General features: G+C 49.7%; 1 protein-coding gene across 1 annotated transcript; it reads left to right on the forward strand.

Annotated features, from left to right (window-relative positions):
* The first annotated feature begins 7,288 nt into the window (after positions 1-7,288).
* On the forward strand, positions 7,289-13,774 carry NGB (neuroglobin). Its single transcript, XM_021542654.2, has 4 exons — positions 7,289-7,465; positions 8,785-8,896; positions 10,381-10,500; positions 11,649-13,774. Exons 1-4 carry the CDS (start codon positions 7,359-7,361, stop codon positions 11,793-11,795), a joined length of 486 nt encoding a protein of 161 aa, XP_021398329.1. The 5' UTR covers positions 7,289-7,358; the 3' UTR covers positions 11,796-13,774.

The raw sequence follows: 13,774 nt of genomic DNA on the forward strand, positions 1-13,774 counted from the left end.
CGATTTCTTCCTCACATACATGCTTGAAGTAACAACATGAACTTTAAATTGACCCATTTGAGAATTTAATCTAGGATAGTGATGATGTACATCAGCTTTTAGCACACGAGTATTGCTGGACTGAAATTCTAGGAGATCAGATTTTACTGCAATCCAAGCAATGTATTGGTAAGCACAACAGGAAGTGGAACAGGTACATTTGGACAAAAATTAAGTATTGTCTGTCAAAGAAGGTTTATTTTTCCCTGTTAAAGATGTGGTAAATTGTCAATATGTATAATATGTCGGGTTTAATGGGTATTTTCCTCAAGCTTCTGATAGGTTACCTATGAAGAATTCATTTGACAGGTCAAGCACTTTATTCAAAAACCCAGCATTTTTCTGTAAGTCATGTTCAGTCTGGTGTTCATAACACCAGACAGGTGCACAGTTTTGTACAAATGAGGCTCTTACTGTGATTTAAATGTGAGAATCCATAATAAAACTGGAACACTGAAAATCAGAATCTGGCTTTATACGAGGCTGTAGTGAGGGGCTGGGATATACTTTTGAGTAGAGTGTAATAACGGATTGCTTGGGGTGGAACTAGATGGGAAAAACCAAAATAAAGCTACCTCACCTGGGACTACACATTGATGCCCAGATGAGTGCTGGACGAGAGCCAACCAGTCTGTTTGGACACGTTCCAAGGGCTGCTGAAGTACAGCCAGGACAACTAGAAACTGGACTGTGGCCTGTACAGTGTGATACAACAGGCTATTGAATGGTTACTGAAAAGCCTATTGACTTCCTGTATTGCTCCACACAGTGCAAGTTGGTCTTTGGATATTATCTGATCAGGACTATTCTGGAAGGGAGGACTGCTGATACGGAAGCTGTGCTAGAATGTAGGGAGATGACTAAAAAAGAAGGAAGTATTGTTTGTAAAATGCTGAAGTAAAACTTTACTTCTCACTGCCCTCTAAAGGAAGAATGGCTTCTGTCTGCAGGTGAGTGATCTCACATGGGTGAACAGTGGTGACTAATTGCAATTTGCACTTGATTTGATCCTGCCAAATTTGCTGGCTTCTAGATTCCAGCCATCACCCTGTTATCTCTTTTTCTACAAGAATGAGGCTTTTTTACGACCTGTTGTTTTAATACAGATTTTGTGCTCCGTCTTCAAGCTGCTTCGTAATCTTCTATTTTCTAACCAAAGAGACACTTCCCATACAAGTTGCTTCCTTTGGCCCTCAATCTCCCATGACCTCCTTTTCATTTTCTTTGGTTAACTATAAGGTTTCCCAATCCATACCATGTCTTCCAACTCCAGTCTCCTGAGGTCCGTATGCTGAAATCATATGGATTTCAACTTCACTACACCTACCACTACTGCCTAGTTTACATCTGAGGGTTGTGGTTGTACACTTTGGAGTTGTTTTCTAGTACACCACCACTAACTGTACTCTGGGCCATGTAATGCATGCTCCGGAAAGTTTGTGCTTTATAGAATGGGTGTAAGTCTGGCAAGCATTATAATTGTTGTAAATTGCTTTTCCATTTTTATCCTTCTTGCAGTCATTGCTTTAACTCTATATTGCATCCAAAGCCTGTCATCTTGTCATGCAGCTGACAAAGGTAGTCTTAAGGCTTCATTCACCTGCCCTATTTTTTTCACCATGTGTTTTAGGATGAGGTGGTTCTTAAGTACTTGGGTTTCCCCATTGACCAGAATGGGAATTTAGATTACTTGTCCTCACAAAAGCATTTGTGTTGGATCAGCTGAGTCACACGCTGGCAGTGTGTCTTGAAGTGCTTTAGGGACAATAACTGTTCCATTACCTGGTGGAGAATGAAAGCAGCTGAGAAGTGGGGGGAATCAGCTAAGATGAGAATGTCAACGTGCATTCTTGAGTGCATCAGGAACAGTGTGGCCAAGCAGGACCAAGGCAATGATTGTACCCTTCTCAGCACTCACACCTCAAATCCTGTATTCATTTTTGGGATCCCTCATTGCAAGAAATACATGGAGGTACTGGAGCATGTCCAGAGAAGGACAACAGAGCTGGGGATGTTTAGCCTGGAGAAGAAGCTCAGGAGGGACCTTATCTCTCTCTACAAATACCTGAAAGGAGGCTGTAGCAAGGTGGGAGTCAGTCTCTTCTCAAGTCACAAGTGACAGGATGAGAGGAAAAGGCCTCAAATTGTACCAGGCCAGGTTTAGATTGAATATGAGGAAAAAAATTCTTCCCTCAGAAGGTGGCCAGGCATTATAACAGCCTGCTCAGGGAAGTGGTGGAATTACCACCTTAAAGCATACAACAACCACATCAATTTGACATTTGGGGACATAGTTTAGTGGTGAATGTAGCAGTGCAGTTTGCAGGTGAAAAAATCCTCACTGAACAGGAGAATTATTTTTGACAGAGCCCCAAGCTGTAATGGCTTAGGTGAGGAGGAGAAGGTCTCAAGCCAGAAGTGTCCCACACACAGAAGGAATAATACATGGGGTTTGCTTTGAGATCAGATGGCTGAGTGCAAAGCTGAAATGTGGGAATGCTGGCACAGCCCTGACATAAATGAATGGGTGCAGTAAAATACAAACCCTTTGTTTTAATAGATCATATAAAAAATGCTATTCCTGGAGAAAACTGCTGTAGGTCAAACATTTGTAAGAGATGGCCTAATCAATAGTCAATTAAAATTGCAAGGAGGGAGACAACAAAGAGAGCTGAGATAAGAAAGAAGACAATCAATGACTACTTGAGAGACCAGCAGTGCTTCTGAAACAAGAAGTCCAGGGGGTAAACTACAGAGGAGACTCCACAATGAATAAAGCATTGATTTACAAGCTTTTGCCATGATGTTTTAGCAGCTGAAGGATGAATGCGTCCAGAAGCATAAGGACAATTGGAGATAGATCCAAGACCACGTGCATCATCCCCAGGTAGGACAGTAGCCCGGAAACTGTGCTAACACAATGCTTGCCAAGTTGCCAGGCATATTAGCTAGAGCACCATGTTGAGCTAATGAGGCTGGAGAGCTTTTTGCTTGCATCCCACCAGCTGGGGTGCACACACCTGCATAGCTGTGTCTTATGACCAAATACAGCTTGCGTGTCAAGACTGACATGGTCTTGAACTCTTTGAACTCACTTTGGCAGAGTGACTTACAAAAGACAGAGGTGGCTTCTTGGAAGATCAGCCTGCTGGTGTTGAGTTATCACTGTGCTAGGGAGCCCAGGTAAATAACATCTGGGGTAAGGTCTGAGCATTTGCAAGTGCCAGACCTGGTCCAACAGCTCCGTGTGATCCCCTTTGACTTTTCTAACCACTTCATGTCTCGTCATCCTATGACTGTTTTCACCTGCCTGTACAAATATTCCCTAGCTGGCCACAGGATATTCAAGATAAACCTGGGGATGTTTAGCAAATTGAATTTAAAAGAAGTTTTCATTTTATTCTACCATTAAATCCTCCCTTTTCCTATCCCTCTCAGCCCAGATCCCCACCACTGAGGGTGGTAGTGCTGCCCTGTTCTCTCCACAGTCATGGTGACAGCAAGCAAGATCTGCAGCTCATCTAAATAATTTTATGAACAAGATTACTACCTTTTGCATCACTGTTGATTCTTGTTATGAAACCATGTTTCGTGACTGCCTTTGCTACTGAGCTGTGCTGTACCATGGCCTGAGGGTGTAGTTTGAGAAGAATTTTGGGAATGTTGCAGGATTTCTGCACACACCTGAGGATGGGATGGGAGGGGATGGGATTCTGGGAAAAAGAGAACCTGTCATAATCTGTGGTTTTGAGACTGGGGAAAAGGGGAAACAAAAGGGATTAGCCAAACTCAGGAGTCTGCATCCTAAGTGAGAAGGGAGCCTAAGGCAGATAGTATCATTATTTATGAAGACTTACAGATGTAGAATTGGAAATGAGCAGGAGTTCAAAGGGAGATATGGGGTTTTTAGTGCAGGAGCTGGGATGAAATCTGACTGTGCTACAGCAGCACGTGTAAGCAGTCATCCCTGGGCCAGGCAGACAGGGCCTCCCTGGGCAGGAAGGGTTGTTGTCCAGGTGCTGTGAACCCTGGGTGCTGGGCTGGGGACTGGCATTTGTGAGCTTACTTCTAGTTCTGTCACATGGTTTTATGAGATTGGGTAACTTTCTTTCCATGTGGGTAAACTGAGGTACTGAACAAGTAAAGCTGACACTTGGCAAGGTGGTTAAAAGTGTTGGTACTGTAACTTGAAGTGGATGTAAATTACAATAATGAAACCCACTGCAAACTAAAGGCATAAATTTGTGTTCTTCCAAAGCAGAGAAGAGCATTATCATCCTCTTTGCATGTCAGTGAATTTCTCCAAAAACCTCCCTTCCCTTTCTTCAAGTGGTCTATAGATGGAGCAGTCTGTGCTGCTGACCTGGGTGTTCTTCACCCATGAGAGCTCCAGGGCCAGTCTTGCAAGGATCCAAGAGCAGCTCAGAAAAAAGCTGACCTGCCAGGTTAGATCCATGGAGCCGAGGGAGCTGGGAACCATCACAGGAAAACCTCAGAGCATTGCAGTGCTCAACCTCTTGAGATTCTCATGCTTGAAGGCTCACAAAACATTTGAAACAAAAAGAGATGTTTTCTTGTTTGCTTCCTTGTACTTGAAATCCTCTCTGGACTCAGTCTGTGCTCTCAGCACCTCAGTGCTGTGACAGCAGGAGGGACTCTGACAGCCATGTAACTGCAAGGGAGAAGCTGCTTTGCACACAGGTGAGAGCAATGTCTCTCCCAAACCCTTAGTCTTTTAAACCCTTTGAATGGTGGTTTGAATGTTTATTATCACTGAGCTTTCCCTGTCTCCTATCTCAAGTCCCTCCTTGCAGCTTCTTCTTCCTGTGCTGGAAGACCTATGCTGTCACAGGGGAAAAAATACTGGGTTTTTTAAGAGAGTGGAGATGTATTGGTGCCAGAAGGCAGCAAAGGGATGGATTCACTGTTCAGACAGTCAGGGGAGATGGGGAAACTGCTCCTGAATGTATCCTGCCCAGAAGGACCTGTTGCTGGCAGGCAGGGAAATGTTCTTGGACTCTACTGTGTGCCATATCCATGTAGGGTTTGGGTACCAACGAGTGGGTAGGAAAATGGCCAGACCATTACCCCTTTCATCAGCTGAAGCACTCCTATTTTCCATGGAAGGAAGCCCTCTCATTGCTGCCCTTATATCTGACACTTGTGCTTTGTCTGTGAGTGTTCAGCTGCTACCTGCAGCACAGAGGGAAGGTGCAGGGACATAATTTTGAACAAGAGCCACCATTTTCTTTTGCCATCACAGGTTCACTGCCATTGTCTGAGACACCCTTTCTATCAGGAACAATGGCTGAACCTCTACTTTGTTGTTGCCCTGGGATAGGGTAGCTGATACGGTGCCCTATATGGATGGGAGGAAAGGTGTCCTACATTCCAACAAATCTTCAGGAATTGATTACTCTTAACTTGCTTTTGTGGAGTTTCTCTTCCTTCACTATCAGCCAGCTCTGACTGTATTCAAAATGTTGTTAGGCAAATAATCAGCCTTGGTTGCTGCTCTGACTGCACATACGTGCTTCAACTCTGCTCCTCAGTATCCTGTGGCCTGGGATGACTCTCCAAGCTCCTTTCCAGTGCCCTGGGACCAACCAGGCCACTGCCTGTGTGTTCACTCTTTATTGCTAGCAGGGCCAGGCTGAACCATCCAGCCAGGCTCTGCAACGGAGCTCCACGTCTGCCTGCCTGTGACAACTGGCTGAAATGTCAGAGTACCTTGCAGAGATGACCAAGGATGACACTTCATGCTCGTTGCTGGTGCGCTCGATCAGCCGCAGGACACCTAAAGGTTAATGTTTGCTTTGTCGCTGCCGGGCTGGTCTTCTCCGCCCTGCTCGGGTTAACCCTGTATCTCCCAGCTGCCCTTTCAGGCTCCTTGCCGCTTCAGCGGTTATCATGGCAATGACTTATCATCAGCCCCCGGTGTGAATATACCCTTTAAACCCCACAGTCAAGATGCTGTTTTAGCCGACTCCTTAGTCCCATCAGTTCTGACTCGAGTGTCCAATTTTAGGACAGGGTTCTTCAGCTTCCTTTAGCACATGTGGAGCTTTTTCTGCGCAGCATCTTGTCTGGACTGCGCTGAGAACATGTGGTCTCAAAATCCTGAGAAAACAGGTAATTTATTCTGGCACTTGCAGAGCCATCTCGGGTGGCTTCCTGCTGTCACTGCAGTCACTGCTGTCGCTCCAGCTCTGTAGGAGAAAGGCTCCTGGGAGACAAGCTGGGGCTGAGAACATAACATTGAGTCTTTGAACACTTGTCTCCTCCCAGGGAATGTTTTAAACTCTCCCATAAGAAGAGCATCCTTTCTGCCTACACCTAGTCAATGTGCCTCTGGGATGGGTTGGAGGCTTCTGTCTTTTCTCCTGATCATCAGAAATAAGTCTGATGTACAGAAGCAGAACTTGTAATAAGATCAGCACAATTGTCATTTTGGTGCAGACTGTGATGGTTTCAGTAATAGTTGCACTCTTGTATTGCTCTTGTCCTTCTGAAAACCTTAACTTTCCTGACTTCCCTTGTGGTGCTTGAGACCTCATTTGCCATTTCTTGCTTTGTTTCCTCTGTTCTGCGTAAGTCCTGGGGCCAAATTAAGCAGTGTCTGAACAGCAAAGAGAATCTGTGCATCCTGAACACATTTGACAAAGATGTCATGTCTTCTCATCTGTTATTAACAACTTTGCCAGCTTCAGCTGGCATAATTAGCCTTAAATTAGACACCTACCTTGCAGTGTCTAGACTGCATCTGCCTGTGGAGATAGCAGGTGGCCGTGTGGCATCAGGGTCTCAGTGGAAGTGGCCAAGAGCAAGAGGATGCTGTGGAGCATCGCTGAGGCCCTCCCAAGCAAAGTTATGCTCAGAGGGAGCAGTGCTGATGGTGAGTGAAGGTGCCCAGGTCCCGGTGGTCTCCTCGCTGGCTCGGCTCTGCCCTGCTGCTTCACTTGTAAAATCAGGACGACGGAAAATGTCAACCGTGAACCAGCTGAACTTTCTGCTCTGCCCCGCGGGCCCGGGGTAGGGAAGTTTGGGCATTTCTTTTTTCTTCCTTCCTTCCATCCCTCCTTCCTTCCTCCTCCCGAGTGAGAAACACTCCGCGAGATCTTCCTTCCCGGCCGGGGCGGCCGCGGGGCTCGGCGGTGCGGGCGGGGCGCGGTGCGGCCGCGGCGGGGGCGCGGGGGCAGCGCCGGCGCTCCCGGCCGAGCGAGGGGCGGGCGGCCGCAGCTCGCCGGCCCCTCCGCCCGCGGAGCCGCGGCACCAGCGCCTCGCCTCGGGCGGCGAGGGGCAGAGCCCCCGGCCCCGCCATGGAGAGCGGGATGCCGCTGTCGGGCGGGCAGCGGGCGCTGATCCGGGAGAGCTGGCAGCGGGTGAGCGGCAGCCCCGTGCAGCACGGCCTCGTCCTCTTCACCAGGTGAGCGGCGCGATGCGGCCGCCGCGCCCCGGCCCCGGCCGCCTGCCCGCCCGCACTGACCCGTGCGGGAGGGATGGACGGGCTCCGCTTCCTGGAGAGAAACGCTTCCCTTTGCTCGGCATGGCTCCCCTCCCCGGCCGCTCTCCCCCACCGGGGCTGGCGGTCCCCGGGGAGCCGAAGCCGCTCCGCCGCCGAGCCGCAGGTGCCGTGGGGCAGCGGTGTGGGGCCGGGCCGGGCTCCGCTCCGCGCTGCTGCCTGCCTCCCCCGTCCTGCGCGAGTGAGAACTTTGCCACGCGGAGACGGAGAGCGAGAGAGAAGCGGCGGGCAGGTTGTGTGCGTTTCTGCCCGCTGATCCCCTGCCTTGTCACCGCGACTTCTGCTCTCCGAAGCGCTGCGCGTCCGCGGAAGGGGCCCCCCGGTCATTCCCTGATCAGGGAAGTGCTGTGCAGCCCCAGGCTCAGACCTGGCCACCAGAGAGGGATTCAGTCGCAGGGCAGAGGAAATGGTGTGCCGGATGGAATGGCTGATACCCAGCTCCTTGCCTCTCCTCGGCAGATTAATGTATCAATTATGTGAAGAGAAAAAAGGAAAAAAAAAATCAATGAAAAGTCGTTTAAAAAGGACATTTTGAGAGTTGATGAGCAGCTTTCAGAGCGGGAGGGATCCAAATCTTCCAGAGCAGGACTAGAGCAGTGACAACAACGTGGGGGAGAGGGGTGCAGTAGTTTAATGTGCAGGATGAGGAGAACACAGTCTTGCCTGAATTATCGGTGGCCAGTTCTATCTACCTGGGTGGCTGCTATTGAGTCCCATTTGTGCCTGACATACACTGGCAAGGGGGGATGGGGCAGGGGGAGAGGAGATGGGAGCTGGTGATGGTGTCGGGGAGTGGGGCATCCGCTGAGTTTGTACATGCCCCCCTTGGTCCAGATGGCTGCTGGAACTTGGAGGCCTTCCCGGATTTGGGAGCTTTGGGGTTCAAGGGGATCAAAAAGTGGGAATGGGAATAATTGAGATAACAGCCAACTCTTTGAGAAGAAGGGCCAAGCTGGAAGAAACTCCAGAGGGTTGGGTGCCAGTTCTCAGGTGCCATAAATATGTATCTAAGAGCTGGGGCTATGGGCTAGAGAAACAGAAAGGCTTTTGTCCATAGTAAGTCTGGATTGCCCCAAACTAAAGCATTTCAGAACTTTTGGATCTTTTACAGATGGAGATGGATCAGTAGGTGGGAAGGAAGGCAGAAGTAGGCTGTAGGTGTGCTTCTTATGGGGTGACTGTGACTTTAAATAAAGATGGGATGTTCTTTCTTGCTCTTGCAGGCTGTTTGACTTGGATCCTGACCTGCTGCCCCTTTTCCAGTACAACTGCAAGCAGTTTGCCAGCCCTCAGGAGTGCCTCTCTGCCCCTGAGTTCCTGGATCACATCAGGAAGGTGAGAGAGGGGCTGTGGCATGGCTGGAGCACAGCCTCCATGGAGGACAAAACTCTTAGGCAATGATTTGGGACTGTGGTGTGTCTGACCAGGGAACACATGGGAAATCTCCTTCTGAGATAGTAACTCCAGGGGGTTACTCATGCTAGTAGAAAGCCAGGACAAAGTGTCCTACAAGAGTGGGGAGGGAATGAGAATGCAGGTTATGGTGGCTAAGAGGCACCGTGCTGATTTCCATGCCTTCATCTGAGAGTGGATTGCTTTCTGTGAAAGCTGAAAAAATCCTTCTCCTACTGCGGAAGTGCCTCAGGAAGTCCACCTGTGTCCAGATGAGGACTGAAGTTCTTGGCTTGGCCACATGCTGACCAGGAGATGGCACAGAACTGGGCAGTGGGCCAGGCTACCCTGGACCTACTGCTGTGGAGTCAGAGAGCCTCCGAGGGAGTGCTGCAGTACACATTGCCCTCCCCAACCAACACAGAAAGGAGCAACGCTGAGGAGAGGCTCATGCATGCACAGTACACCTCATGCAGCAGAGACCCTTTGCTGAACCCTGAAGAGAAGCCACACTGGGATAAAGCACAGCCTTGGCTTGCAAATGTCTTCATAAACTGCCTGGCTCCATCTTTAAACCAGTTTGGTGCTTTGCTTGCCTGTCTTTATTCCTTGTTAAGAGGCTGTTTCAGGACTGAGCTCCTCTGATACTGCAAGCTTTTTGTTATTTTCCAGCATCTCTTTATTGGCAAAGTTAAGATTATTGCCTTGAGCTGAAATAGTTTTTTGCTCTTATTGGAGATAAATTGCCTGTTGAAATTACAGAGCACAATTCTATAACCTCTTGGCTTTGCCAAGATAACCATGCCCTGGCTTTAATCTCTTCTTCTAATTTGTTGTGTCTGTTCCCTTCATCCTTCATTAAATCTTTTCCATCCTGTTTCCATTTGACTCTTAATGCTCCTGGGAGACTATGGTATATGTTTTACTAGACCAGCTCAAGAGACCTGGCTGTACTCTCCATCCCATCTCTCCAAAATATCTCAGCTGATCTTAGAATTGGAGTGGCCTTATTCATAATTGCACCGTTTTGGCAACTTCAAATCAGAAACTCTAGTCCTGGCAAATTCTGGGGTTTCCATGCTGTTGTCCTGGGGTCCTAGGAGTTCTAATGACTGCATCAGCATTAGGTCTTAACCTGCAACTGCTCTGCTGCATGGCTGTTTATCCCCTCTGGGACAGGGTGGTCAGCAGCACTGCTTTCTGTGCAGCTCTGGTAGTGTCCCATGGAAGGATGTGGTGTGTGCTGCTGCCGGCCTCACTGATGTGACACACGGATCACAGCAGAGCAAAGGAAACTCAGAGGGCATCTGGGCTGGGATGGGGTCAGGCTGACAAAGGTGAAGTAGAGGATTAGACATTTTGTTTCCTCTGGGAAAGAAGCTGAACCTTTCTGTTAATGCCATTCTGTCTTTCTGCTCCTGTGCCAGGTGATGCTGGTGATTGATGCTGCTGTGAGCCACCTGGAGAATTTGTCCTGCCTGGAAGAGTATCTCTGCAACCTTGGCAAGAAGCATCAGGCACTTGGTGTGAAGGTTGAATCTTTCTCGGTGAGGTGTTCTCTCTTGTCTCGCTGTGGCTGTGTTTGTTCACCCCTGCCTGCAACCCTCAGCTGTCCCCATCCTTCTTCTGGGTTCAGCTGTCTGGAGAGAAAGCTGATGGCTCAGGGCAGCCTGTCCAAGGTGCTGATACCCATGTAGTGACACTGCCCCAGTGGGAGAAACCTTTCAGCTCCCCTTGTTTTCTGCCCTTGCCCAGTAAGCCCAGGCAGAAAGGATAGATGGGAGCAAAGCATTTCCACTGTTGGAAGAGGACCGTGGCTTAGAACATTGCAGTCTCTCCTGTGCCACAGGGTTGTAGGCTCAGCCTTTGCCCTGGATCCTTTGCATCTAATGCTCTGGGCAAACTTCTCCACACCTGGAAAAGGGAGCATCTACCTGTCTGTATCTGCACTGGGATGGGTTTGCTGCACCTCAGCCCTTCTTCCTCCATGCCACTAACACCCAAGCATCTTCTATATTAAACCCTTGATTACTCCTCTCCTGCTATCAAGCATGGACAGAAATGCGGTGGGAAAGGGCAGGCTGAAGAAAAGCTTTCTAACCCACAAATGGCTCGTTCCTATTGCTAGCTTTTGTTCTCTTCAGAGGCAGCAGGGTCCCTTTCGTTTGGGCTAGTGATGCCCACCAGCCCTGCACTCAGTGTGAGGGTGCTCCTGCATGGACCTGCTCACAACTTTGTGAGAAGCAGTGCCCTGTGGAGAAGCCTGAGAAGCACTGAGACATGTCCTAAGCATCCAGCATGCAGTCTGATCCACTCTCCTGACATCAGAGCATTGCTCAGCTCTGCTGCTCCACAGCTATGCCAAGGGATAGGGCCAGCTACCTGCACCTGGGAGTCACAGAAACTGAATGTGCACCTCTTCCCTGGTGTTACATGTGCAGTGTCAGTCCTTGCTCCCTGACTTCCACTCTGCACTCATTCATGGAGGAGGCCAGCACGGGGCAGGGGAAGAGGATGCCATGGGCTGGTTCTGGGTCCCCTCTGATGAGCCAGGGACTGGAGGGGCCTGATACTGTCGGTGGAAGGGGAACAGGTGCCCTGCAACTGGAGAAATCAAAAAAGGTGGCAAAGTGAGACAAGAGACTGAATGTCATCCTCTGGTCCTGAGCTTGACAGCTCCTTGTTTGGTTTGCAGACTGTTGGCGAGTCCTTGCTGTACATGCTGGAGAAATGCCTTGGTGCTGCCTTCAGCCCGGAGGTGCAGGAAGCTTGGAGCAAACTCTACAATGCTGTGGTGAAAGCCATGCGACGTGGCTGGGAGACCCTCCCAGAAGGAGACTAGATCCTGCCAGCCATCCCTATCCCTGACCATGCAGCAGTCCTGAGCACGGGGAGTCTCACGCCACACTCGCCTCCTCTCCCCACCTCTGTCTTTATGTGTGCACCAGCCCATGGCTGCCTCTGCCGCTCACACGTGCTGCGGGGCTCTCACGTGGTTCCATCCTGCTTCAACAGGAGTGTGTCTCTGCCTTTGCTAAGGGCTGGCAGGGCATGTCCCTGCAGCGAAGCCTGGCAGTGCCACAGCACAGGTATGCCACCCTGCCCCAAGTTCCTTCAGGAACATCAACACCCATGTACCTACTCTGGATTTTAGCTTGTTCATCTTCCCTCCTCTTGCTACCGACCCTAGGGAGGTGACAGCTGGCATAGGACTCTTGGGCTTATTTGCCCAAAATCCTGTTTGCTGGGCTTTACCTGCCAGGTCTGACACTGGTCAGTCCTCCTGTGCTGCTGTACCTGGTTCAGCTGTGGCAGAGACAGATTTAGCTCCATCCAGGTTAAAAGGCAGCAAGAGAGTGAGGTGGTCACACCATGTGGCCGTCCTCAAACCTTGCAGAGAGTTTTTCCCCTCTCCCTTCACCAATATATCACTACCAGATGGTTAATCCTGGTGCTTTTTTCTGCCTTGCCTCTGACATGGATGGGATCCCTGGCTTTTCCCTGTGTCAGGTTGGCCACAACCCAGTAGGTTTTCTAGGGATGCTTCAGGCAATAGTGTCACATTAATCCCAAGGTGAGACTACTTTTGGCAGGGTTGGGCTGCCAGCTGAAAGGCTTTGTCTTGATTTGGCCAGCTGGTTTAACCTTAGAGCCATCTGAAATGCAGCAGCAGCAGCAGCAATGTGTGTTTACTGCTTTGTGTTAAGGAAAATAAAACAAATCCAAGGAAAAGATGTCTTAAAAATGAAGGTTGCAATTGTGTCATAGCAACAGCTTCCAGAAATTCTGGCTCTTGGCCAGAGGAAGCATAGCTGGAATCTTTCTGTGGATGCTGTCAGAATCTGGAGTGCTTCCCAGCTGCTCACAGTGCCCATCTGCAGAGTTCCTCACCCTCACAGGAATGAGGAGATAGCATCTGCTAGAAGAAATCCCAGAAAACTGCTGAGAGGCAGCACCTGAGGGCTCTGTGAAGGGGCTGAACCTGAGCACTTTGAGGAAGAGTTCATCTTTACAGGGAAGTCACTGTGGAACAAGCAGAACAATGCCAACATTAGCCCCAGAGAAGGACATGGAGCAATTATTCAGTTGCAGGCAGCACCTTTTTTTTTGCTTCTTCTTCAGGACAGGAGAGGCCTAGCGTTGAGGTCTGAAATGGTCCTGCTCTGAAGACACATTCCTCCTGTTCTCAGATGTCCTCCACTCTGGGGCAGGAGAAGGCTGCCTGCTCAATGTAGCTGAAGCTGCTCAGTGAAGCGCCCTGTGAGATGGGTCTCTAGCACCCTGCCACCAGGCCTGATGGTAGCCATGGGCTACTATCAAAAAGCCCTCCAGCTGTGTTTGGGAGGGAAGCTAATAGGTATTGTGAAACAGGCAGTGAACATCACCAGGTTCCTTGCTCTGCCTCTGCAGCCCTGCAGTGTGGTGGTGTCCATCCTGGCCCACAGCTCTCTCCATCAGCTGGGTCCCATTCTTGCACCCAGCAGTGAGGGATGGAGAAGCTGGGGCTAGACACTGGCTTTGATAGCACAGTATGGCGCTCGAGGGTTTGGGAATGGGGATGTCCTCTTTGCAACCCTGTTATGGGGCATCAGCCTTCAGCGTCATGGGAGTGGGACACCCTCTGGCTCCATGTAGGCAGCTGTGTGATGGGCAGGGTGTGGGTGTTACTGCCCAAAACATCCCTGCTCCCTCTAGCTTTCCCAGCTCCTTGACTTCTGCTCTTCTGTGCCACATTTTGTGTAACTCCCAAGAGAACTGGTCTGTGTGCCTCTTATACCCAGCTGTACTGTTTATTAAAAAACAACAGTGAGTCTTAGCCCA

This window comes from Lonchura striata, chromosome 6, assembly GCF_046129695.1.
Source record: "Lonchura striata isolate bLonStr1 chromosome 6, bLonStr1.mat, whole genome shotgun sequence".
Lineage (NCBI taxonomy): Eukaryota > Metazoa > Chordata > Aves > Passeriformes > Estrildidae > Lonchura > Lonchura striata.